A 24,973-nucleotide genomic window follows, 5' to 3' on the forward strand; every position below is an offset into this window, starting at 1 on the left:
CGTTACATTATACTCTCTGAAGTGCATAGAATTGTGCTCTGCACACAGTAAGCACTCAATATTGATTGATTAGTTGGATGCTAGACCTGAGGAAGTCAAGTCACCTAGACTTGTTCCAGTGGTTTAGTCCAGCTTATCCTCAGTTTCACAGCTGATGTTTTTTTGTGTTTGTTTTTAATGGTGTTTGTTAAGCGCTTACTATGAGCCAGGCACTATACTAAGCACTGGGGTAGATACAAGCTAATCAGGTTGGACACAATCTGTATCCCGTATGGGGGCTCACATTCTTAATCCCCACTTTACAGACTAGGTAACTGAGACGCAGAGAAGTTACTTGACTTGCCTGAGGTCGCACAGAGACCTGATTTAGAACCAGAGCCGGATTTAGAACCCAGGTCCTACAGACTCCTGGGCTCGTGCTCTATCCACTAGACCACACTGCTTCTCTCAAGTGTCCTACCCCATTTCCTTAAACAAAATGGTGCTTCCTCATATATCTTTGATGCACTTGGTGTTTCTTGGCTTGTATTTAGCTGTTTGGGTTTTTGCTGTCTCCTACCTAAAACCTCCAATCCCTGCGAGGAAGGGACCATTATTTAGTTGGGGCATTTATTAAATGCTTCTTGTGCGTCAAGCCCTGGAGTAGATGCAAAATTATCAGATAGGACACTATTTCTGTCACAGAAGAGGTTCCCAACCTAAGAGGGAGGGAAAGCAGGGATCTTATCCCTGTTTTACCTGCAAAGAAACAAGGAGGCCAGGATACCTGATTACCAGCTCTTTGCACTGGGCCATACTGGGTCTTCTCTTTCTTAATAATTCTTAATAATAGTACTTGTTAAGTGTTTACTATGTGCCAAGCACTGTTCTAAGCACTGGGATACATACAAGTTAAGCAGGGCAGACACAGTCCCTGTCCCACATGGGGCTCAAACTCTTAATCCCCATTTTAGAGATGAAGTAACTGAGGACCATAGAATAATAATAATAATAATGGCATTTGTTAAGTGCTTACTATGTGCCAGGCACTGTACTAGGCACTGAGGTGGATACCAGCAAATCCGGTTGGACAATCCCTGTCCCACATGGGGCTCACACTCTTAATCCCTGTTTTACAGATGAGGTAACTGAGATCCAGAGAATGATAACAATAATAATAATAATGGCATTTGTTAAGCGCTTACTATGTGCCAGGCACTGTACTAGGTGCTGGAGTGGGTACAAGCAGATCGGGTTGGACACAGTCCCTGTCCCACATGGGGCTCACAGCCTCAATCTCCATCTACAGATGAGGTCACTGAGGCTCAGAGAAGTGAAGTGACTAGCCCAAGGTCACACAGGGGACATGTGGTGGAGCTGGGATTAGAACCTAGGTCCTTCTGACTCCCAGGCCCGTCCTCTCTCTACTAAGCCACGCTATCCCTCCTCCCAGCAGCCAGTTTTCTCTGTGTGTATGTATGTGTGTGTGCGCACGCACGTGTATCTTGTCTCCCCCAAGGATAGAGACCGTCCCCTCCTCCCATCCCTCAGAGGACCCTCCGTACTCTCTGACCAGTAACTGCTCAACGAATCTCTCCTCCCTCCCCAAGAGACGCATCGGGAGTTCACCAGCTGGCGACCCTCCTGATGGAGCTGGACGAGAAAGACGAGGGGTCCCGCCTCCTGTGCGCTGACGCCCTGTATCTACTGGACCGCCTGGAAGAGTCCCACAAGGTGCTGTTGGGGTCCCTCTCCCGGAATGCCCGGGCCCCCCCGGTCCTGGCCCGCCTGGCCCTGTTGCAGATGAGGAGGGGCTTCCTCTATGACAGCCACCAGGTGAGGAGGAGGAGGATTTATGAATCAATCAATCAATCATTGGTATTTACTGAGTATGCAGAGCACTGTCCTAAGCACTTGGAAGAGCACGATAAGATTATTGTGGGCGGGGAATGTGTCCTATTATTATATTATATTCTCCCAATCATTTAGTGCAGTACCCTGCACATAGTTGTTGTTGTCTTATGCTGTCGAGTCCGACCCATAGCGACACCATAGACTCATCTCCCTCAGAATGACCCAACTCCATCTGCAGTCGTTCTGTTAGTGGATCCATAGAGTTTTCACGGTAAAAATACAGAAGTGGTTTACTGTTGCCTCCTTCCGCGCAGTAAACCTGAGTCTCGGCCTTTGACTCTCTCCCGTGCCTCTGCTGCCTAGCACAGAGGAGTTTTGACTTTAGCAGATTCCCTTCCACTCGCTAGACTCTGGCCAAGCTAGGAATGGAGTGGGTATGCTTCTGCTTCACTCTCCATCCTGTAGTTGTGACTAGTAGAGAACTGGGAATTCTCCAGGTGCGACCCTGAGAGGGTCTGCGCAAAGTAAGTAGTCAATATTAATACAATCGATTGGCTGAATACAACATAGTTGGTAGTCACATTCCTTGCCCAAAACAAGCTTAGAGACTGGAGAGGGAGACAGACGTTATAATAAATTACAGTTACAGATTCAGAATTTGTATGCAGAGCACCGTACTAAGTGCTGGGAAAGAATGCACAGGTGGAAATTGGACGTGGCTTCCAGCCTTCAGGGGGGAGTCACAAGCTGGAAAAAAGAAGTGGGGGAGGGCCCTGACGACCTGCATATGAGAAGAGTCCGTGGCCCTCGGGACTAACGGAAACCAGGATGCAGAGAGAGCCGTTAAAATGTCGTTCTCCCCAGATCTTAGATCTGACACGGTTCCTGTCCCACACCAATGGGGCTCACCACTGAAGAGGGAGGGAGAGCAGTATCTTCTTCCCATTTTGCAGATGGGAGAAGCAGCGTGGCTTAGTGGAAAGAGCATGGGCTTGGGAGTTAGAGGTCGTGGGTTCTAATCCCTGCTCTGCCACTTAACAGCTGTGTGACTTTGGGCAAGTCACTTAACTTCTCTGTGCCTCAGTTACCTCATCTGTAAAACGGGGATTAAGACCGTGAGCCCCACGTGGGACAACCCGATTACTTTGTATCTACTCCAGCACTTAGAACAGTGCTTGGCACATAGTAAGCACTTAACAAATACCATCACCATCATCATCATTATCGGATGCGGAAACTGAGGCCCAGAGAGGTGATGAGAGCTCCTCCAGGTCACAGAGCAGGCCAGTGGCAGAGCTAGGGCCAGGACTCCCAGACCCGTGCTTGAGTCACTGTGCCACACTGCTTCTTGACACCCAAGTCGCCTTGGCTACCTAAAAAGCCTTCTTAAAAACGCTTATAAATTTCATTTTATTTCCACACTCAGCACCTGACATATATATTTCAATTCAAATATAAATTTAATCATTTATTCTGTCACTTATCCTAGTTCTTCCTCCTACTCCTACTCTTGGTAAATGACTTCTGCCTGTCTGCGGTCTCCACTGAGCAGTAAGCACTTGGGAGGGTTAGGGAACGTGTTTTTTGCTGTGGTTTTGCTCTCCCTGCTGCTTAGTACAGTGACTCACTCTCAGCAGGCATTCATTAAGTACCACCGATTGACTGATTGATTGACTGGTAATAGAAGCAGCGTGGCTCACTGGAAAGAGCACGGGCTTTGGAGTCAGAGGTCATGGGTTCGAACCCCGGCTCTGCCATTTGCCAGCTGTGTGACTTTGGGCAAGTCACTTAACTTCTCGGTGCCTCAGTTCCCTCATCTGTAAAATGGGGATTAAGACTGTGAGCCCCACGTGGGACGACCTGATTCCCCTGTGTCTACCCCAGCGCTTAGAACAGTGCTCGGCACATAGTAAGCGCTTAACAAATACCAACATTATTATTATTATCATTAACCCAGATCTTCTGATGCCCTGTCCGGGATTCTTGCCACTGGACAGTGGAGCCTCTGTCTGTCTTTGGTCTTCCTTCAGTTTAGGGGATTTTGAGGAGAAATTGTTCTGTGGAGGAATTGTTGATAGGTGCTTGCTGACCCAGGATGTAAGAGTGCAGCAATACCACAGCTCTCCAACCAGATAGAATTTCTGCCACTTAATTAAGACAGTCAATGAACTCTTTAATTAACCAATCCACTGAGAACCCACAGGATACCTAGTCCTCTATCTGATGCTCGGGATGGATGACATATGGGTTTGGGGTGCATTTTTAATCTGAATTTGCCTGCTCTGCTCTGGCAGGCTTGGAAATGCTGGGAAGGGGCTCTGGGGTCTGGTGAGCAGCTCTAAAACGGGTTAGTTGTGAAGGAGTACGGGCTATGTTTTGCGGATGGAGAGAAAGGGAATAAGACAGGGAGGGAGGGGGGAAGGGGAGAAAAGGAGGAAGGGAGAGAAAGGGGAGGGAGAGAGGGAAGTACTTAATATAGAACTGTACTCAGCACTTAGTACCAGTGCCTGGCACACAGTAAGCGCTCAACAAATACCATAAACAAACAAATAGTGTGACCTAGTAGATAAAGCGTTGGCTTAGAAGTCAGAAGGACCTGGGTTCTTAATCTGGCTCTGCCACTTGCCTGCTGTGTGGCCTTGGACAAGTTGTTTCAATTCTCTGTGCCTCAGTTAATTAATCTCTAAAATGGGGATAAAGACGGTGAGCCCCACGTGGGACATGGCCTGTGTCCAATCTGGTTAGCGTTTACCTACCCTAGGGTTTAGTACAGTGCCTGGTACATAATAAGCACTTAACAAATACCATAAAAAAAAAAGAAAGGGAAGGAGGGAAGAAGGGAGAGAGAAACAGAGGGAGGACTCCTAGCTGAGTCATTCTAAACTGTCCCGCTCATGAAGTGCCCTGTTTTCAGGACTTCTTTTCTCTCCCTGGGACCCGGGACCTGGGTCGATGGGGGAAGCTGGGCGCCAGAGGGGACGTGTCCTCCAAGAACAAAGCCGGGGTTCACAGAAGCGATCCTCATGGTGGATTAATTCCCTGCCATTTGATTATTTTAAAACAAAAGTTGACTGGAAGCCTTTCCTTTCCCAGGGAGTCAAAATGTCACAAGCTCCTGTGGTTTCGGTCACATGGGCTGAGCAGAAGGGAGAATCCATCACTGGGATGGATCGAAAGAGGATGCTGCTTGTTTTCTGAAGCAGGAAGCCTCCTGAGTCAATCAGTCCAATGTAGCCTCCTAAGTCGATCAGTCAAATGTATTTATTGAGTGCTTACTTTTGTAAAGCACTGTACTAAGCACTTGGAAGACTACAATATAACAACATAACAGACCTGTTCCCTGCCCACAATGAGCTTACAGTCTAGAGAGGGAGATAGGCATTAGTGTAAAGCAATAAATTATGAAAGTGTACATAAGTGCCATAGTGCTGGGAAAGGGATGAATGAAGGGAGCAAGTCAGGGTGACACAGAAGGAAGTGAGAGAAGAGGAAAAGGGGGCTTAGTAAGAGAAGGCCTCTTGGAGGAGATGTACCTTCAATAAGGCTCTGAAATGGGGAGAGTAACTGTCAGATTAGAGGAGGGAGGGCGTTCAAGGCTGGAGACAGGAGGTGGGCGACAAGTTAGCGGTGAAATAGATGAGATCAAGGTTCAGTGAGAAGGTTAACATTAGAAGAGCAAAGTGTGCGGGCTGAGTTGTAGTAGGAGAGTAGTGAGGTGAGGTAGGAGGGGGCAAGGTGAATGACTGCTTTAAAGCCAAAGGCAAGGAGTTTCAGTTTGATGCAGAGGGGGATGGGCAACCACTGGAGGTACTTGAGGAGAGGGGAAACGTGGCCCAAACGTTCCCTCCCTGGGGCTTCCGGGGATGGCTGCTTGTCCATTTTCTCACCAGGGTCACTGTCGGGTTTCCAGCCCACCTAGGCTCTGCATCGTAGACCTATGGAACCAGGCACTCGTGTCTAACATTTTTATTTAAAAAAGAAATAGTGGTATTTGTTAAGCGCTGTCTTTGTGCCAAGTGTAATATTAAGCACTGGGGTAGGTAGAAGATAGTCATGTCAGATGTGGCCTCCCTCAACCAGTTCACGGTTGAAGTAGAGGGGAGAACATCTCCATTTTACAGATGAGGAAACTGAGGACCCGTGAAGTGAAGTGACTTGCTCAAGGCACAGCAGGCAAGTAGAGGAGGTGGGATTAGAACCCAGGTCCTCTGACTCCCAGGCCCATGTTCTTTCCCCTAGGCAGTGCTCCACCTCAGCTCCTACTACCAGGTTCCATGGCTTGGAAGTGGCATCTGAGTTCACAGGGACATCGGAGGGGGGTGCAACAATTCTGAAGCAAGTGGGGAGATCAGGGACAATCCCCCAACTCATGTCCCCGGAGAAATACCCACTAACCATAAAGGTTCTGTGAACTTCCACAGAGACCCTTTGCTGCGCATCTTTATGATATTCTACCCTATCATCTACATAATGCACGTGACAAAATGTACAGTTATTGTTTTGGGGTAGACAGAGGCCCTCCCAGTGATTATGGTGTCTTTCAGTCCATCTGTGTGTGCAGAGCACTGTCCTAAGTGCTTGGGACAGTGCAATATAACAGAGTACTCTGGAATGTAAAAGAAAGAGAGGGAAAAGAAAGCTACGTAAATTTGGCCTCTGATTAAATTTATCTTGTGGGAAAACCAGACCCCCGGAAATGATAATAGCGGTATTTATTAAGCACTTATTATGTGTTAAGCACTGTACAAAGCACTGGGATAGATAGAAGATTATCCATTAAGGCACTGTCCCTATACCACTCTGGGCCCACAGTGTGAGGGAAGGGAACTGCCCTGCGGGGAAGAAGAAACCTTTAGGTGTGAACGGCCCATCAGTTGGTTTGGGGTTACTGAGCTGGATAATTTATTATTATTATGTATTTTTTCACCTATTATGTGCTATTACTTTCTAGACTGAGAGCTCGCTGTTGGGTAGGGATTGTCTCCATTTGTTGCTGATTGTACTTTCCAAGCACTTAGTACAGGGCTCTGCATACAGTAAGCGCTCAATGAATATGATTGAATGAATGAAGAATGGAGACACAGAATCAGTCCCAACCAGAATTCACAATCCACCTTATCCCCATTTTCAGATGAGGAAACAGACCCAGAGAGCTTAAGTGACTTGGCCACGTTCACACAGCAGGACAGTGGCAGAGCTGGGATCCCACCCAGGTCTCCTGGCACCCAGTCACATGCTCTTTCCAGGAGGCTAGGCTGCCTCTTAAACTAGGCTTCCTGCCCCCACTGGATGGGAGTACCGAGACCAACCAATGAGTAAGCATTGAGTCTGAGCACTGGGACCACTGGCTAGGAACGTGGACCTTTGGCCAGGTCTTAATTTTATCTGGCTTTCCAGATAAGCAGCGTGGCCAAGTGGAAAGAGCACAGACCTGGCTTGTCATCCTGGCTCTGCCACTTGTCTGCTGCGTGAACTCGGGCGAGTCACTTCACTTCTCTGTGCCTCAGTTACCCCAGCTGTAAAATGAGGATTAAGCCTGTGAGCTCCATGTGGGACAGGAGGGACAGTGTCCAACCTGATTTGCTTGTATCCATCCTGATACTTAGTACAGTGCTAGGCACATAGTAAATGCTTAACAAATCCCCCAATAATGGCACAATAAAGGAGGGGAGGATATGTGATATGTCCCCTTTGAGTAGCTTGGCCAATCAAAATGGAGTCCAGGCCTAAAGGTATTCCATTTCATCACCTGGAATTCTACTATTCCTAGGGGCTCTAGTCACTGGAGTTACTCTTGTTCTCTTAAACAAGATGGTTATGAGGCAATCAAGCAGAACTGCTCAGAAGGGTCGATCTCAGATAGTGAAGGGGTAAATTCAAGGCCCAGAGCACTGTGCCTCCTCACAGGTTTTATGTCTGAAATCTCCCGGCTAACAGCAGCTTCTTCCAAACAAAGGACACCCTGCACTTTCTTTAACCCTCTTTATGTGTGCATATATGTTACATTTGAAGGGGATGTGCCTGGCAATGTCTCCATTTTCATGTGGGAGTGACTGAAAAGATGGACTCCTAAGGGGCAGGAACCATGTCTTCTGCTCTTGTACTCTTGTACAAGCACCCTCTCTGCACACAGGAGGTGCTCAGAAAACAGTAGGTTCCTAGCAGAGTGCTCAGCACATTAAACATTACTGAATTAACTGATGCAAAATGCACATTCCATTCCACACTGGGCATGGAAAAATGACGCTTTGCCACGCTGTGGGTTTACCACCTGGAAGGCCTCCTGCTGTTAGCAATTCCGCTTCCAGTCTCCCAAGGTACCAGAAGCCTCTGCTCCAGGAGAGCAACCCTCTTCCGACCGCTGCCCTCCAGGCTGGTCCACCTGCTGCTGCGGTCTTCCCCGGCCAAGCTGCTCCATCTGCTGCTCTGGTCTCCCCGCTGTCAGCTGGTCTGCCCAAGGATGGAGCCTGGCCGCCCTGGTCTGGAAGCAATCTGTGCACCCCCTTTCGGTTCGCCACCCAGCAGCCGCTTCTGTGCCCATCTGTCCTCCTTTCCCTGCTGTGTCCCGCCCAACGGAGGCTTGTGTGGGGGGCGAGACCTCAGACCAACCCTGGCGGATGAAAGGCTGCAGCCCGTGGGGCCCCAAGCTGAGGAGGAAATGGAGCCCCTCGCTTCCTTCTCGGGGAGTATTTGATCCTAATTGGTTAATGAGACGCAGAGCATCTTTGATGTTTAAAATCAAACACGTGTTCCTGGAAAAACGGTTCTAGGCTTAAACCTTCACGGGGCTGAGCTCTGAGTTGCGCTGTCCTCCTGGTCTGTCACCTGAAGCGCTTCCTCCTGCTCACCATTTCCCAGCAGCTGAACTTCAGTTTCCCACTGAACTTCATTAGCTCCCCATAATAATAATAATAATAATAATTATGGTATTTGTTAAGCACTTACGATGTGCCAGGCACCATACTAAGTGCTGGGGCGGTTACAAGCCAATGGGGTTGGACAGAGTCCTTGTCCCATGTGGGCCTCAGAGTCTCAATCCCCTTTTTACAAATGAAGTAACTGAGGTCCAGAGAAGTGAAGTGACTTGTCCAAGGTCACACAGCTGACAAGTGGTGGACCTGGGATTAGAACCCATGACCTTCTGACTCCCATCCCCATGCTCTATCCACCACGCCATGCTGCTTCTCAAGAGGCGTTAGATCGTCAGCACTCCCACCCTGGGTGACCCCTCGATCTCATCAGTGACCTGGCAAGGACCACCCATCCCCCCCGTCTCTCCCCTCTCCATTCTTGACTGTCTCCAGTGACCCATCAGAGACCACCCAACACCCCGACTCTCCCCGCTCCAGCCTGATTCAATCAATCAATAGTATTTGAGTGCTTACTATGTAAAGAGCAATGTCCTAAACACTTGAGAGAGTCTAAGAGAGTTGATAGGCATGTTCTCTGCCCACCAAGAGCTCACCGTCTAGAAGGGGAGGCATACATTAATATAAATTATGGCTATGTTCCTAAGTGTTGTGGAGTTCAGGGTGGGCTGAAAGGATACAGATTCAAGCGAACTGGCAAGGACCATCCAATACTGCCTGGCTCTCCCCTCATCATTCCTGACTCAATCAATCATATTTATTGGGTGCTTACTGTGCACAGAGCACTGAGGTAAGGACTTAGGAGAGTACAGTGCAACAGAGTTGGTAGGTACGTTTCCTTCCCCTCCAAGAGCTTGCAGTCTAGAGGGAGAGACAGACCTTAAAACTACTTATAGATTTATACATAAATGCTGAGGAGCTGAGGATGGGGTAAATATCAAATGTTTAATAAGGCATTTGTTAAGTGCTTGCTATGTGCCAAGCACTGTTCTAAGTGCTGGGGTAGATACAAGGTAATCAGTTGTCCCACAGTGAACTCACAGTCTTAATCCCCATTTTACAGATGAGGGAACTGAGGCACAGAGAAGTTATGTGACTTGCCCAAGGTAACACAGCAGACAAGTGATGGAGCTGGGATTGGAACACACGTCCTCTGACTCCCAAGTCTGTACCTTTGCCACTAGGCCATGCTGCTTCTCCTTCTTCTCCTTAAAGGATTCAGATCCATCTGCCACAAAGACCAGCGAATGTCCCTGACTCTCCCCTCTCCACCCTAAACTTACCTTCCAGTGACCCAGCATGGACTATTAAACACCCCTCACTCTCCGCTCTCCATCCCATATTCTCCCAGCTTGGACCATCCAACACCCCTGACATTTTGCTCTCCTTAGAGAGGAACTAGAAATATTTAGATAGCCTTCTGTGTTTCTTGCTAACTGTAGAATGTTTACACTACTTTGGTGTGGTCTGGCTGCCCTTTGAGGCCTGATAGTTGACTTTATGTCTCCTCCAGTAAGCTAGAGGCATGCTTGGGGTCCATTTCTCAATGGGAAAGCTGGGAACCAGACCAGGAGGCGAGCCAGATTTGATTGGAGGTTATCATTATTAATAATTATTGTTATTTGATAATAATACTTAATAATTGTGATATTTGTTAAGCGCTTACCGTGTGCCAGCCATTGTACTAAGTCTGGGATGGATGCAATCAAATCAGTTTGGACACAGCCCCTGTCCCTCGTGGGGCTCACGGTGTCAATCCCCCTTTTACAGATGTGCCTCAGATGAGGTAACTGAGGCACAGAGAAGTGATGTGACTGGTCCACACTCAGCAGATAAATGGCAGAGCCGAGACTAGAACCCATGACCTTCTAACTAGGTTGTAAGCTCATGTTAGGAAAATGGGTGCTGGAAGTGGGCTCATTTGTTCTTCTGGACAGATTCTCTGAGTCTCTCAATCAATCAATCAATCAATCAATCAAATTTACTGAGTGCTTACTGTGTGCGGAGCAATGTATTAAGTGCTTGAGAGAGTGCAATATAACAATATAATAGACACATTCCTTGCCCACAATGAGTTTACTCTCTCCTTCCTTCTTCTCCTTGGTTGGAAGCCTCAGTAGGGGAGAAAGCAGCAAGAGTGGGAGGCAGAGAGTGAGAGAGACAGAAAAAAAGTGAGATTGAGAAATACGAGAGGAGCTAAATCACCTGGCTCTCGCTCTCCTTCCTGACAATTTAGCCCGGGCCCCCAGGCTCACTAAGCCCCCTTTCCCTGCCCTCATGGAGTCTGTGGCCCAGCTGCTGGGTCAAGGGGAAGGGCGAGGATGTTAGAGCCCTGAGGAAGGACATGAGCCTCGGGCTGGAGGTGGGAGACTTGAGAATGAGGCCCAATGAGAAGATGAACTTGGGAGGAAAGAAGATCTTGAGCCAGGGTGTAGTGGGAGAAGGGAGTTGATGAGTAGTTAGGAAAGAGTTGACGTAGTTCCTTAAAGCCAGTCGTCGGGAGTTTCTCCTTGAGTGGAGAGGAACAGGCAAGTGTCTGAAGGCTGTGAGAGAGGGGGAGATGAGCTGAACCAGTGTTTTAGAAAACTGATCCAAGGAGAGGTGTGAAGTGTGGAATGGAGAGGGGAGAGATCGGAGGCAGGGAGACCAGCACGGAGGCCAGTACTGGGATCAAACCGGGCTCAAGGGGCTGGCCTGCGGCGGAGGCGGTTTCTCTGGATTGACAGTCTCTCCTGTTGTCGCTGGGGAAGCTGATCCGGAAAGTCATCCAGCTCGGGGACACTTCGTGCCTCCAACCGATCCTGGAGGCGTTCCCGGAGGAAGACAGGATGCGGCTGCACGCCCACTGCCACGCCAGGGCCCTTGTCATCCTCGACCACAAGGAGGGAGACACGTACGTCAAGGAGGCCGTGGCGTACCTCTCGCTGGCCATCATCGCTTCCGGTAAGGGGGCTGGGCGGGGCACTTCCAGCTGCCGCAGCAGGCAATGGGAAGGGAGTTTGGGGGCGGCTGTGGACCGTGGGAGCAGGGGACTGGGAGGCGGTAAGGGATGAGGCAGCGGGGGAGTCACCGGAGAAACTTAAACATCGCCTGCACAGATGTCCATCTTTCTGCATCCCATACCCAGGCATTCTTCCTAGTTGCGGTCATGGTATTCATTAAGTGTTTCCTAAGTCCAGAGCACTGTGCTAAATGCTGGGGCAACTGTACAGGTGACTTTTAACTTGTGGCAGATTGCCTTCCACTCGCTCCCCAAGCTTGGAATAGAATGGGTAGACCTCTGCTTGACTCTCCCTCCCATAGCTGAGACTAGTAGAGTAACTGCAAACTCTCCAAGTCCAACCCTGAGTGGGGACAAGAGAATACCCAAGTGGGAATTTGACATGATCCCTGTCTTTCAGTAGGCTCACAATCTAAGATGATAATTATAATAGTAATGATAGTATTTGTTAAGCACTATGTGCTGTCTGTTGAGGTAGGAACAGGCAGGGTGGCAGGCTGGAAGGACATCCAAGTAGAGATGTCTCGAAGGCCGGAGGAGCTGTGAAACTGCAGAGAGGGAGAGAGAGAAGGGCTGGAGATGGAGATTTGGGAATCATAGAGATGGTAGTTGACGCCATGGGAGCGGGTGAGTTCTCCAGGAGAGTGGGTTTAGATGGACAATAGTAGACCCAGAACTGCTCTGGGGCAGGGAGGGGATAGAGCAAAGGGAGTGAGTCAGGGCAACACAGAGGGGAGGGGGAGCTGAGGAAAAGGGGGGCTTACTCTGGGAAGGCCTCTTGGAGGAGGTGAGCCTTTCAGTAGGGTCAAGGAAAGAACTGGAAGAGAGGAAGTAGAGACAGCAGGGGTAGACAACTTGCTCTAGAAGTATGGAAAGGAATGGTAGGAGGGAGATGGGGTAATATTTGGAGGAAGCCATGAGGTCAAGGGAATTTTTTTTAGAATGGGGAGGCATGAGCATATTTGAAAGCACTGGGGGAAAAAGCCACCGGAGACCGAATAGTTGAAGATGGTGGTCAGAAAGGGTCAACTGCTTTGATGAAGTGTGATAGGATGAGGTCTGAGATGCAGGTGGAGGGGATAGATTTTGAGAGGAGGCAAGATATCTTCTTTTGAGGCACTGATGAGAAAGATGGGAGGGTTGAAGAAAGGAGGGACAGGAGAGGAACATGGAAGATTTTAGGGAAATTGCACCTGGTGGCTTCAGTTTCCTCAATAAAGTACACAGCCAGGTCATAAGTGTCAAGAGATGGGGGAGGCAGGGGGACAGGAGAATGAGGAAAGAATTAAACATCTGAAACAACTGGCAAGGGCAATGGGCATGGGTGACGATAAGGATGGATAAATAATATTCCCAGGCTGAGGAGAAGGCAGAGTTAAAACAGACAAAGATGTTTGGGGTGGATGAGATTGGCCTGATATCTGGAATTCCACCAGCAGAGTTCTGCAGCTCATGCGCTGGAGCGAAGGAAGCAGACTGTGGAGGGGATCCAGGGCTGTGGATCTGTGGTATGGGATTGGCGAAGGGAAAGGGGAGCGAGTAAGTTGAGTTCAGTAGAGAGGTTGGTGTTGAGTGCTCACAGTCTTTGTCCCTATTTTACAGATAAGGTAACTGAGGCACAGAAAAGTTAAGTGACTTGCCCAAGGTCACAGAGCAGACAAGAGGAGGAGTCAGGATTAGAACCCAGGTCCTTCTATATCCCAGCCCCATGCTTTATCCACTAGGCTATGCTGCTTCTCTATGTGCTAATCACTGAAATAGACAGTAGGTAATCAGACTGGACACAGTCTCTGTCCCACATTGGACTCACAGTCTCAGAGGGAAAAAGCAGGGATCTTATGGTGTAGTGGCTAGAGCACAGGCCCGTGAGTCAGAAGATCGTGGGTTCTCTGCTACTTGTCTGCTGTGTGACCTTGGGTAAGTCACTTCTCTTCCCTGTCCCTCAGTTTCCTCATCTGTAAAATGGGAATTGAGACCGGGCGCTCCATGTGGGACAGGGACCGTGTCCAACCTGATTTGCTCCTATCTACCCTTGTGCTTAGAACTGTGCCTGGCACTCAGTAAGTGCTTAACAAATACCCGAACTATTATTATTATTATTATTCCCATTTTATAGATTAGGAAACCAAGGTACAAAGAAGTTAAGTGATTTGCCCAAGGTCCCACAGTTACAATCCCCTTTCTTCCTGTTATTTCCTTGTTATTCCTTTTGAGGTCACTATGGTAAATAACGTATGTTTGTCTCTCTCCCCCATTAAACTGCAACTTTTTTGAGGACACAGAATGTGAGTCATGCTTTTATTGGACTCTTCCTAGAGCTTAATATTGAGTCTACGTGCCCCATGTGGGACAGAGACTGTGTCCAGCCCGATATACTTTGTATCCACCCCAGAGCTTAGTACAGTGTCTGGCACATAGGAAGCACTTAACAAATACCATTATTATTATCATTATTATCACACAGGGCTGAGCACACCATAGGTGTTCGGTAAATTCTAACACCAAATAGCTCATTGCTAAATACTTGAGGCAGTGGCGTGATTAATCCCAGGAATGTGAACAGAAATGAAGTTCATTATATTATTATTCTTCACCCCTTGCCCGCTAGGTGACCTTGGGTATATCACTTAACTACTCTCTGCCTCAGTTTCCTCATCTATAAAAGGGTGATTCAATGCCTGTTCTCCCTTTCCCTTAGACTGTGAGCCTCATGTGGGACCGAGACTTTGTCCAACCTGATTATCTTGACTCCGACCCCAGCACTTAGTACCGTGCTTGGCACATAATAACACTTAACAAATACCGCTATTATCATTCTCACTATTATTATTTGGAAATCACCGCCAGAGGTGGAGATAAACTCCAGAGGGAGAAGAAGAAGAAAGTTTAAATGAGTTGGTTCAGGGTATGAAGGCCTCCATCTTATGAGTTCTCCCTTTCTCCCTTCTTTTCTCCACGCTTATCTCTCTCTCCTTCCTTTTCTCCCTTCTCTCCCTTCTTTTCTCCCCCTTTTTCTTCCTCTTCTTTTTTCCCCTTCTCTCTCTCACTCCCTCTCTCCTTCCCTCTCTCTCTTTCCCTCCCTCTGTCCTATGCTACGCGTGTTTGAGAAAGACACCAGAGGGCGCCGCGTTTCCATCATTTGCTTCTGGAAATAACTTTAATTCTCCCTGGCAGGGGACTTTGGAAAGGAATCTTCAGAGGAACATCACTACTGCTTTCTGGAGGGAAATCCCAGCAGGAGCGGTAGTCTCCGCTGAATTAACTGGGCCACTTAAGTTGAGCTCCAGCACGGCCTAATGGATAGGGTACAGGCCTGAGAGTCAGGAGGACCTGAGTTCTAATCCCAGCTCTGCCTCTTAGTAATAATACTGTTGGTATTTGTTAGGCGCTCACCATGTGCAGAGCACTGTTCTAAGCGCTGGGGTAGATATACAGGGTAATCAGGTTGTTCCATGTGGGGTTTACAGTCTTAATCCCCATTTTATAGATGAGGTAACTGAAGCACAGAGAAGTTGTGACATGCCCAAAGTCTCACAGCTGACAGGTGGTGGAGCCGGAATTAGAACCCATGATCTCTGACTCCTAAATCCGGGCTCTTTCCACTGAGCCATACTGCTTCTCTTGCCTGCTGTGTGGCCTCGGGCAAGTCACTTCACTTCTCTGGGCTTCAATTCCCTCATCTGTAAAATGGATATTAAGACTGTGAGCCCTATGTGGACAAGAACTGTGTCCAACCCAATTTGCCATCCCAGCTCTTAGAACAGTGCCTGGCACATACTAAGCACTTAACAAATACCACAATTATTATTATTATTATTGGCTCAACCTGGAGAGCTTTAAATTCAGTCCTTAGGCCTCTGTTGTTTATGTCCTACATGGGGCTCACAATCTATTTTATCCCCATGTTACAGATGAGGAAATTGAGGCCCAGAGAGGTTAAGGGACTCGCCCCTAGTCACACTAGCAGGGCAGTGGCAGAGCGGGGACCAGAACATTGGGCACCTAATACATGGCCAGGGCTCCCTCTCCTGGGCCATTCCTGTCTCCCATCCACTGCTCTCTCCACTGGACCCCTCGGTGGAAGTGAGCACGCTCCTGCCTTCCAGCCCAATGGAGATTCTACATTTCCAAGAAATAATTCATTTGAGAAGTGGCTGAGGGATAAATGCCCAACTGCTAAGCCACCCCCACCTTCCTCCATCCCCAACTAGCTTGGTACAATCCACTGCATGTGTTGGATAATCCACTCGTCTCAAGGTCTTTCGAAGAAGGTAATGGTAAACCACTTCCTTATTTTTACCAAGAAAACTCTCTGGGTACAGTACCAGAAAAATAGCAGATGGAGCTGGGGCGTTCTGGGAGAGATGTGTCCATGGAGTCGCTATGGGTCGGAGATGACTCGACAGCATAAGACAAGAAAAGAACTTTCCTCAGAGGAGTTCGGGATCTACTCATCCCTAGGATCTCCCTGGCAATGCTGTGGGTTCCCTTCTGACCCCCAGATTAAGTGGAAGATGTTCCACCCTGAGGAAAATCTCCAGCCCCAGAGAGGAGGGACGGCAGGTGGCTGCCCGGGCAGAGAATGAGCCGCGGGAAAAGGGTAACTTCAGGTCTGAGACAACCCAGTCCATCTTCTCCTGACTAACTGCAGGCTGTCAGGGGAATCAGAGCAGAAATGGGGCATCCTTCAGGAAGGCTGAGCTCAAAGGGCATGGAACTGGGTTGCTTCCCTGTTGGCAAGAAAAATATTCATTCATTCATTCAATAGTATTTCTTGAGCGCTTACTATGTGCAGAGCACTGGACTAAGCGCTTGGAATGAACAAGTCGGCAACAGATAGAGACAGTCCCTGCCGTTTGACGGGCTTACGGTCTAATCGGGGGAGACGGACAGACAAGAACAATGGCAATAAATAGAGTCAAGGGGAAGAACATCTCGTAAAAACAATGACAACTAAATAGAATCGAGGCGATGTACATTTCATTAACAAAGTAAATAGGGTAATGAAAATATAACAGTTGAGCAGACGAGTACAGTGCAGAGGGGATGGGAAGGGAGAGGGGGAGGAGCAGAGGGAAACGGGGGGAAAAGAGGGTTAAGCTGCGGAGAGGTGAAGGGGGGGTGGTAGAGAGAGTAGAGGGAGAAGAGGACCTCAGTCTGGGAAGGCCTCTTGGAGGAGGTGAGTTTTAAGTAGGGTTTTGGAGAGGGGAAGAGAATCAGTTTGGCGGAGGTGAGGAGGGAGGGCGTTCCGGGACCGCGGGAGGATATGGCCCGGGGGTCGACGGCGGGATAGGCGAGACCGAGGGACGGCGAGGAGGTGGGCGGCAGAGGAGCGGAGCGTGTGGGCTGGACGGTAGAAAGAGAGAAGGGAGGAGAGGTAGGAAGGGGCAAGGTGATGTAGAGCCTCGAAGCCTAGAGTGAGGAGTTTTTGTTTGGAGCGGAGGTCAACAGGCAACCACTGGAGTTGTTTAAGAAGGGGAGTGACATGCCCAGATCGTTTCTGCAGGAAGATGAGCCGGGCAGTGGAGTGAAGGATAGACCGGAGCGGGGCGAGAGAGGAGGAAGGGAGATCGGAGAGAAGGCCGACACAGTAATCTAGCCGGGATATAACGAGAGCCCGTAGCAGTAAGGTAGCCGTTTGGGTGGAGAGGAAAGGGCAGATCTTGGCGATATCGTAAAGGTGAAACCGGCAGGTCTCGGTAACGGATAGGATGCGTGGGGTGAACGAGAGAGACGAGTCAAGGATGACACCGAGATCGCGGGCCCGAGAGACGGGAAGGATGGTCGTGCCATCCACGGTGATAGGGAAGTCTGGGAGAGGACCGGGATCGGGAGGGAAGATGAGGAGCTCAGTCTCGCTCATGTTGAGTTTTAGGTGGCGGGCCGACATCCAGGTGGAGACGTCCCGGAGGCGGGAGGAGATGCGAGCCCGAAGGGAAGGGGAGGGGACAGGGGTGGAGATGTAGATCTGCGTGTCGTCTGCGTAGAGACGGTAGTCAAAGCCGTGAGAGCGAATGAGTTCACCGAGGGAGTGAGTGTAAATGGAGAACAGAAGAGGGCCAAGAACTGACCCTTGAGGAACTCCAACAGTTAAAGAATGGGAGGGGGAGGAGGCGCCAGCGAAGGAGACCGAGAATGACCGGCCAGAGAGGTAAGAGGAGAACCGGGAGAGGACGGAGTCCGTGAAGCCAAGGTGAGATAAGGTATGGAGGAGGAGGGGAAGGTCGACAGCGTCACAGGCAGCAGAGAGGTCAAGGAGGATTAGAATGGAGTAGGAGCCATTGGATTTGGCAAGAAGGAGGTCACGGGTGACCTTAGAGAGAGCAATCTCGGTAGAGTGGAGGGGACGGAAGCCAGATCGGAGGGGGTCTAGGAGAGAATGGAAGTTCAGGAATTCTAAGCAGCGATTGTAGACGACTCATTCTAGGATTTTGGAAAGGAAGGGTAGTAGGGAGATAGGGCGATAACTGGAGGGGGAAGTGGGGTCAAGAGCGGGTTTTTTTAGGATGGGGGAGACGTGGGCAGGTTTGAAGGCAGAGCGGAAGGAGCCATTGGAGATTGAGTGGTTAAAAATAGAAGTTAAGGAAGGGAGGAGGGCAGGGGCGATGGTTTTAATAAGGTGAGAGGGAATGGGGTCCGAGGCGCAGGTGGAGGGGGTGGCACTTGCGAGGAGGGAGGAGATCTCCTCTAAGGATACTGCAGAGAAGGATGGGAAAATAGGGGAGAGGGTTGGTGGAGGGGAGGGGAGAGGTGGAGGGGTGACGGGGGAGCTCAGACCTGATCGTGTTGATTTTTGTGAGGAAATAGGTGGCCAGATCATTGGGGGTGAGAGATGGGGGAGGGGGAGGAACAGGGGGCCTAAGGAGAGAGTTAAAGGTCCGGAACAATCGGCGTGGGTGACGGGCATGGGTGTCGATGAGGGAGGAGAAGAAGTTTTGCCTGGCGGAGGAGAGGGCAGAGTTAAGGCAGGAAAGGATAAATTTGAAGTGTGTGAGGTCGACTTGGTGCTTGGACTTTCGCCAGCAACACTCAGCAGCTGGAGCATAGGAGCGTAGGAGGTGTACAGAGGAGGTGATCCAGGGCTGTGGGTTACTGGAACGAGAGCGGCGGAGGGAAAGGGGGGCGAGAGAGTCGAGATGAGTAGAGAGGGTGGAGTTGAGAGCGGAGACCTGATCGTCGAGAGTGGGAAGTGAGGACAGGGCGGCAAGGTGAAGAGAAATGCTTTTGGAAAGACGGATGGGATCGAGAGAGCGGAGGTCTCTGTGGGTCAGTAGCGAAGATTTGCAGGGGAAGGGAGTGTGAGAGATGAGGCAGGTGAGAAGGTTATGGTCAGAGAGAGGGATTTCAGAGTCGGTGAGGGAGGAGATAGTGCAGCGGTAGGAGATGACGAGATCGAGGGTGTGACCGAGTCGGTGAGTGGGCGCGGTATGGTGGAGGAGGAGGTCGGCAGAGTCGAGGAGGGATAGCGGGCGGGCGGCAGAGGAGTCGTCGGGTACATCCGTATGGATGTTGAAGTCTCCGAGGATCAGAGTGGGCAGAGAGAAGGAGAGAAGGAAGGTGAGAAAGGGGTCAAGGTGGTTGAAGAAGTCGGAAGTGGGACCAGGAGGGCGGTAGATGGCAGCGACAAGTATCTGGAGGGGGTGGTAGAGGCGAATGATATGGGCAAATAATAATAATAATATTGATATTTATTAAGTACTTACTATGTGCCAAGCACTGTACTAAGCACTGGGACAGATACAAGATGGTCAGATCGGACACAATCCTTGTCCGCCAGGCCTCATGGTCTAAAAAGGAGGGCAAATAGGAAAATCCATTTTACAGGTGAGGAAACTGGAGCAATGAAAAGTAAAGTGACTTGCCCAAATCGACCCAGCAAACAAGTGGCAGTGACTCCTAGGCCCATGCTCTTTTAACTAGGCCACCCATCATCATCATCATCAAATCGTCTTCTTCTTCCTCTCTTTTCTCCTCCCTGCATTAATCCATAGCATTTGCTAAGCACCTACTGTGTGTGGAAGCTGTGCCGAGAGCAATCTGCAGCAGAGCACTGGACTGGCCCCAACTTTGCACGGGGAGCAGTTTATTGGACAGCTCAGGTGGACAGACAACTGCAGTCAGCACTGGGGAGAGTGCAGTGGGGGTATTAGTGACAGCATTTCTTGACCCCACCTCCTGAGGCCAATGCCCTGTACTTGGGAAAATGCAACATAAAGAAATGACATATTCCCTGCCCACAAGGAGCTCACACTCTAGAGGAGGAGAAAGACATAAAATAGACATTCCAATCAGTGTAATCAAAATTAATAATTGAATACCTACTGAATAAACACACATCCCCAAAGAGGAAAGAGAAGAACCAGGACTTTTCCAGTAGTAGTTGTCTTGTCTTATGCTGTCGAGTCGTCTCTGACCCATACCGAGACTTGTAGAGGTATCTATAGAGTTTTCTTGGTCAAAATACGGAAGTAGATTACTATTGCCTCTTCCCACCTGCTGCCCTCGACGCTCTCTCATATTACTGCTGCCCGGCCCAGGTGAGTTTTGACTTGTAGCAGATTACCTTCCGCTCGCTAACCACTGCCCTTGTTAGGAAGGCAATGGATATGCCACCGCTTGACTCTCCCTCCCATAATCGAGACCGGTGGAGTACTGGAAACTCTCCAGGTGCAACCATGAGAGAGGAATAGTAGTAGTAATAATAATAATATTAAAAAATGGTATTTGTTAAGCATTTATTATATGCCAAGCAACGTACTAACTACTGGGGTAGATAGAGGTTTGTCAGGTTGGACAGTCACTGTCCCACAAGGGGCTTTACAGTCTAAGTAGGAGAGAGAACAGGTACTGAGCCCCTATTTTACAGGTGAGGGAACTGATTCACAGAGAAATTAAATAACTCACCCAAGATCAAGCAGCAGGCAAGTAGCAGAGCCGGGTTTATAACCCAGGTCCTATGACTTCCTGGCTAATGCTCTTTCCACTAAATCGATCTGCTTCTCTTAGGCCTAAGAGTGTGTCCAAGAGAATAAGCTGGTCCCCAGTGGCAAAGACAGCTGAGAAGTCAAGGGGGATTTGGAGAAAGTATAGCCTCATAAACTTGGCTACAGGTTTATGACATTAGGAAATGTATCACCTTGGTGGAGTGAATGGGTTCAAAATCTGATTGCCATGGATCGAAAAGGGAGTTGGACAAAAGAATGAAGGCAGCAGGTGTAAATGGCCTGTTCCAAGAGTTTGGATGGGAATGGGATCAGGGAGGTGGGATGAGAGTTGAAGGAGGCTGAGAGATGGGATGATAGCTGGAGGAGGCTGGGGAATTGAGAAAAGGCTTTTTTCTAGAATTGGGGAGACGAGTGTCTTAAAAGGCAGAAGGGAATGATCCATCAGAGACTGAGAGGTTGAAAATAGCAGTGAGTGGGAGGAGGAGGAGAGCGTGGGAGCAAGGGTTTTTAAGAAGTGAGAGGGATTAAAATCGGAGGTGCAGGTGGAGGGGGTGTGGATTTAGAGAGCAGGCAGGAGAGACCGCCTCGCGAGAAACAGTAGGGAAGCAGAATAAGGAATGGGCAGCAGTGTGGTAAAGGAGTGATCGGGTAAAGGAAGATTGGCTCCATTGGTTTCAATTTAACCAGAAAGTGGTTGGTAAGGTCATCTGCGGTCAGGGAGCCCACGGATTGGGATTGGGTGCTTCAGGAGTTCATTCATTCATTCAATTGTATTTATTGAGCATTTACTGTGTGCAGAGCACTGTACTAAGTGCTTGGAAAGTTCAGTGCAGCAATAAAGAGAGACAATCCCTGCTCACATCAGGCTTACAGCCTAGAGTGGGTAGACAGATCAAAACAAATAAACAGGGATCAATATAAATAAGTAATACTGTAGATCTATACATATGTACATAAGTGATGTGGGGTGGGGAGAGGGGAAGAAGAGCAAAGGGAGCAAGTTGGAAGGGAAGGGGAGCTGAGGAAAAGGGGGCTTAGTCTGGGAAGGCCTCTTGGAGGAGATGCACCTTCAGTAGGACTTTGAAGGGGGGGAAAAGTGATTGTTTGGAAGATTTGAGGAGGGAGGGTGTTCCAGGCCAGAAGTAGGACAAGGGCCAGGGGTTGGGAGCGATATAGGAGAGATCGAAGCTCAGTGAGAAGGTTAGCACCAGAGGAGCGGAATGTGTGGGCTGAGATGGAGAAGGACAGAAGGGAGGTGAGATAAGGGGCAAGTTGATGGAGAGCTTTGAAGCCAGTAGTGAGGAGTTTTTGTTTGGTACGGAGGTTTATAGGCAACCACTGGAGGTTTTTGAGGAGGAGGATGACATGCCTTGAATGTTTCTGTAGAAAGATAATCCAGCAGCAGAGTGAAGTATGGATTGGAGTGGGGGAGGCAGGAAGTTGGGAGGTTAGAAAGGAAGCTGATGCAGTAATCCATTCAGGGTAGGATGGGTGATTGTATTAATGTCGTAGTGTTTCGATTGGAGAGGAAAGGGTGGATCTTGGCGATGTTGTGAAGGCGAGACCGGCGGGATTTGGTGACAGATTGGATGTGTGAGCTGAATGAGAGAGTGGAGTCAAGGATGACACGAAGTTTGCGGACTTGTGAGATGGGAAGGATGGCTGTGCCATCCAAAGTGATGGAAAAGTCAGGGAGAGGACAGGGTTTGGGAGGGAAAATAAGGAGCTCGGTCTTGGACATGTTCAGTTTTAGTGGCGGAAGGACATCCAGGTAGAGCTGTCCTGAAGGTAGGAGAAGATGCAAGCCTGGAGGGAGGGAAGGAGAACAGGGGAGGAGAAGTAGATTTGGGTGTCATCCACATAGAGATGATAGTTGAAGTCATGAGGGTGAATGAGTTCTCCAAGGGAGTGAGTATTCATTCATTCAATAGTATTTATTGAGCACTTACTATGTGCAGAGCACTGTACTAAGCACTTGGAATGTACAAATCGGCAACAGATAGAGACAATCCCTGCCCTTTGACAGGCTTACAGTCGAATCGGGGGAGACAGGCAGACAAGAACAATGGCAATAAATAGAGTCAAGGGGAAGAACATCTCATAAAAACAATGGCAAATAAATAGAATCAGGGTGATGTACATCTCATTAAACAAAATAAGTAGGGTGATGAAGATATATACAGGTGAGTGGACGAGTACAGTGCTGAGGGGGTGGGACAGGAGAGGGGGAGGAGGAGAGGGAAAGGGGGGAGAAGAGGGTTTAGCTGCGGAGAGGTGAAGTGGGGGGTAGAGGGAGCAGAGGGAAAAAGGGGGGAGCTCAGTCTGGGAAGGCCTCTTGGAGGAGGTGAGCTTTAAGTAGGGATTTGAAGAGGGGAAGAGAATTAGATTGTCGGAGGTGAGGAGGGAGGGCGTTCCAGGACCGTGGGAGGACGCGGCCCAGGGGTCGACGGCGGGATAGGCGAGACCGAGGGACGGTGAGGAGGTGGGCGGCAGAGGAGCGGAGTGTGCAGGGTGAGCAGTAGAAAGAGAGAAGGGATGAGAGGTAGGAAGGGGCAAGGTGATGGAGAACCTTGAAGCCTAGAGTGAGGAGTTTTTGTTTTGAGCGGAGGTTGATAGGCAACAACTGGAGGTTTTTAAGAATAATAATAATAATGTTGGTATTTGTTAAGCGCTTACTATGTGCAGAGCAGTGTTCTAAGCGCTGGGGTAGACACAGGGGAATCAGGTTGTCCCACGTGGGGCTCACAGTCTTAATCCTCATTTTACAGATGAGGTAACTGAGGCACAGAGAAGTTAAATGACTTGCCCACGGTCACACAGCTGACAAGTGGCAGAGTGGGATTCGAACCCATGACCTCTGACTCCAAAGCCCGTGCTCTTTCCACTGAGCGGAGTGACATGCCCAGAACATTTTTGCAGGAAGATGAGCTGGGTAGCGGAGTGAAGAATAAACTGGAGCGGGGCCAGAGAAGAGGAAGGGAGATCAGAGAGAAGGCTGACACAGTAGTCTAGCCAGCAGATGGAGAGTAGAAAGGGACCAAGAACTGAACCTTGAGGGACCCCTTTAGTGAAGGAATGGGAGGGGGAGGAGGATCCCTGAAGGAGATTGAGAATGAACAGTCAGAGAGATAAGAGGAAAACCAGGAGAGGACAGGGTCAGTGAAGCCAAGGTTGGATAATGTATTGAAAAGAAGGGGATGGTCCACAGTGTCAAAGGCAGCTGAGAAGTCGAGGAGTCATTGGATTTGGCAAGAAGGAGCTCATTGGTGACCTTTGAGAGGGTGGTTTCAGTGGAGTCAAGGGGGCAGAAGCCAGATTGGATGAGGTCCAGGAGAGAGTTGGAGGAAATTTTACAAGGTTGGTGAGAGTTGCGGGCATGGGAAGACGGGGGAAGACGGAAGCGGCTGAATTTAGCAGACAGCAAGAATTTGTTATAATCAATCAATGAATAGTATTTATTGAGCACTACTGTGTGCAGAGCACTTTACTCAGTGCTTGGGAGAGTACGATATAACAGACACGTTTCCTGCCCACAGTGAACTTCTAGAGGGGGAAACAGACATTAACATAAATAAATTACAGATATGTACATAAGCACTTTGGGGCTAAGACAGTGGAGAATAAAGGAGCAAATCAGGGCAATGCAGGAGGGAATGGGAGCAAGAGGCCTTCCCTGACAAAGCCCCTCCTTTCCTCTTCTCCAATCTCTTCTGCGTCCCCTGACTTGATCCCTTTATTCATAACTATTCCAGCCCCACAGCACTACGGTACATATGTGTAATTTTTTATATTAATATCTGCCTCCCCCTCTATATTGTGGGATCATTGTGGGCAGGGAATGTGTCTGTTTATTGTTATATTTTACTCTCCCAATTGCTTAGTACAGTGCTTGGCGCGCAGTGCTCAGTAAATATGAATGAATGAATGAATGAATGAATGAATGAATGAATGAATGAATGAGAGAAAAGGAAATGAGGGTCAGTGGAGGAAGGTCTCTTGGAGGAGATGTGCCTTCAGTAAGGCTTTGAAGGTGGAGAGGATACTGTCCGTCGGAAAAGAAGAGAAAGGGTGTTCCAGGACCAGAGGCAGGAGGTGGGTGAGAGGTTAATGGTGAGATAGACAAGATTGAGGTACAGTGAATAGGTTGGCATTAGAGGAGCGAAGTGTGCGGACTGGGTTGTAGTAGGAGAGTAGCGAGTTGAAAGGTAGGAGAAGGCAAGGTGATTGAGTACATTAAAGCCGACGGTAAGGCGTTTCTGTTTGATGCGGAGATGGATGGGCGACCACCAGAGGTTCTTGAGGAGTGGGGTTATAGAGATAATATA

At 49.1% G+C, this 24,973-nt stretch overlaps 1 protein-coding gene across 1 annotated transcript in view; it reads left to right on the forward strand.

Annotated features, from left to right (window-relative positions):
- The window catches only part of TTC34 (tetratricopeptide repeat domain 34), a 43,211-nt gene that overhangs the window by 3,580 nt on the left and 14,658 nt on the right, over positions 1-24,973 (forward strand). Inside the window, exons 2-3 of the mRNA XM_029066191.2 lie at positions 1,590-1,815; positions 11,453-11,645. Coding sequence (XP_028922024.1) covers positions 1,590-1,815; positions 11,453-11,645 — 419 coding nt within the window. The remainder of the gene's footprint in view (positions 1-1,589; positions 1,816-11,452; positions 11,646-24,973) is intronic.

This window comes from Ornithorhynchus anatinus, chromosome 5 (assembly GCF_004115215.2).
Source record: "Ornithorhynchus anatinus isolate Pmale09 chromosome 5, mOrnAna1.pri.v4, whole genome shotgun sequence".
Taxonomy (NCBI): domain Eukaryota; kingdom Metazoa; phylum Chordata; class Mammalia; order Monotremata; family Ornithorhynchidae; genus Ornithorhynchus; species Ornithorhynchus anatinus.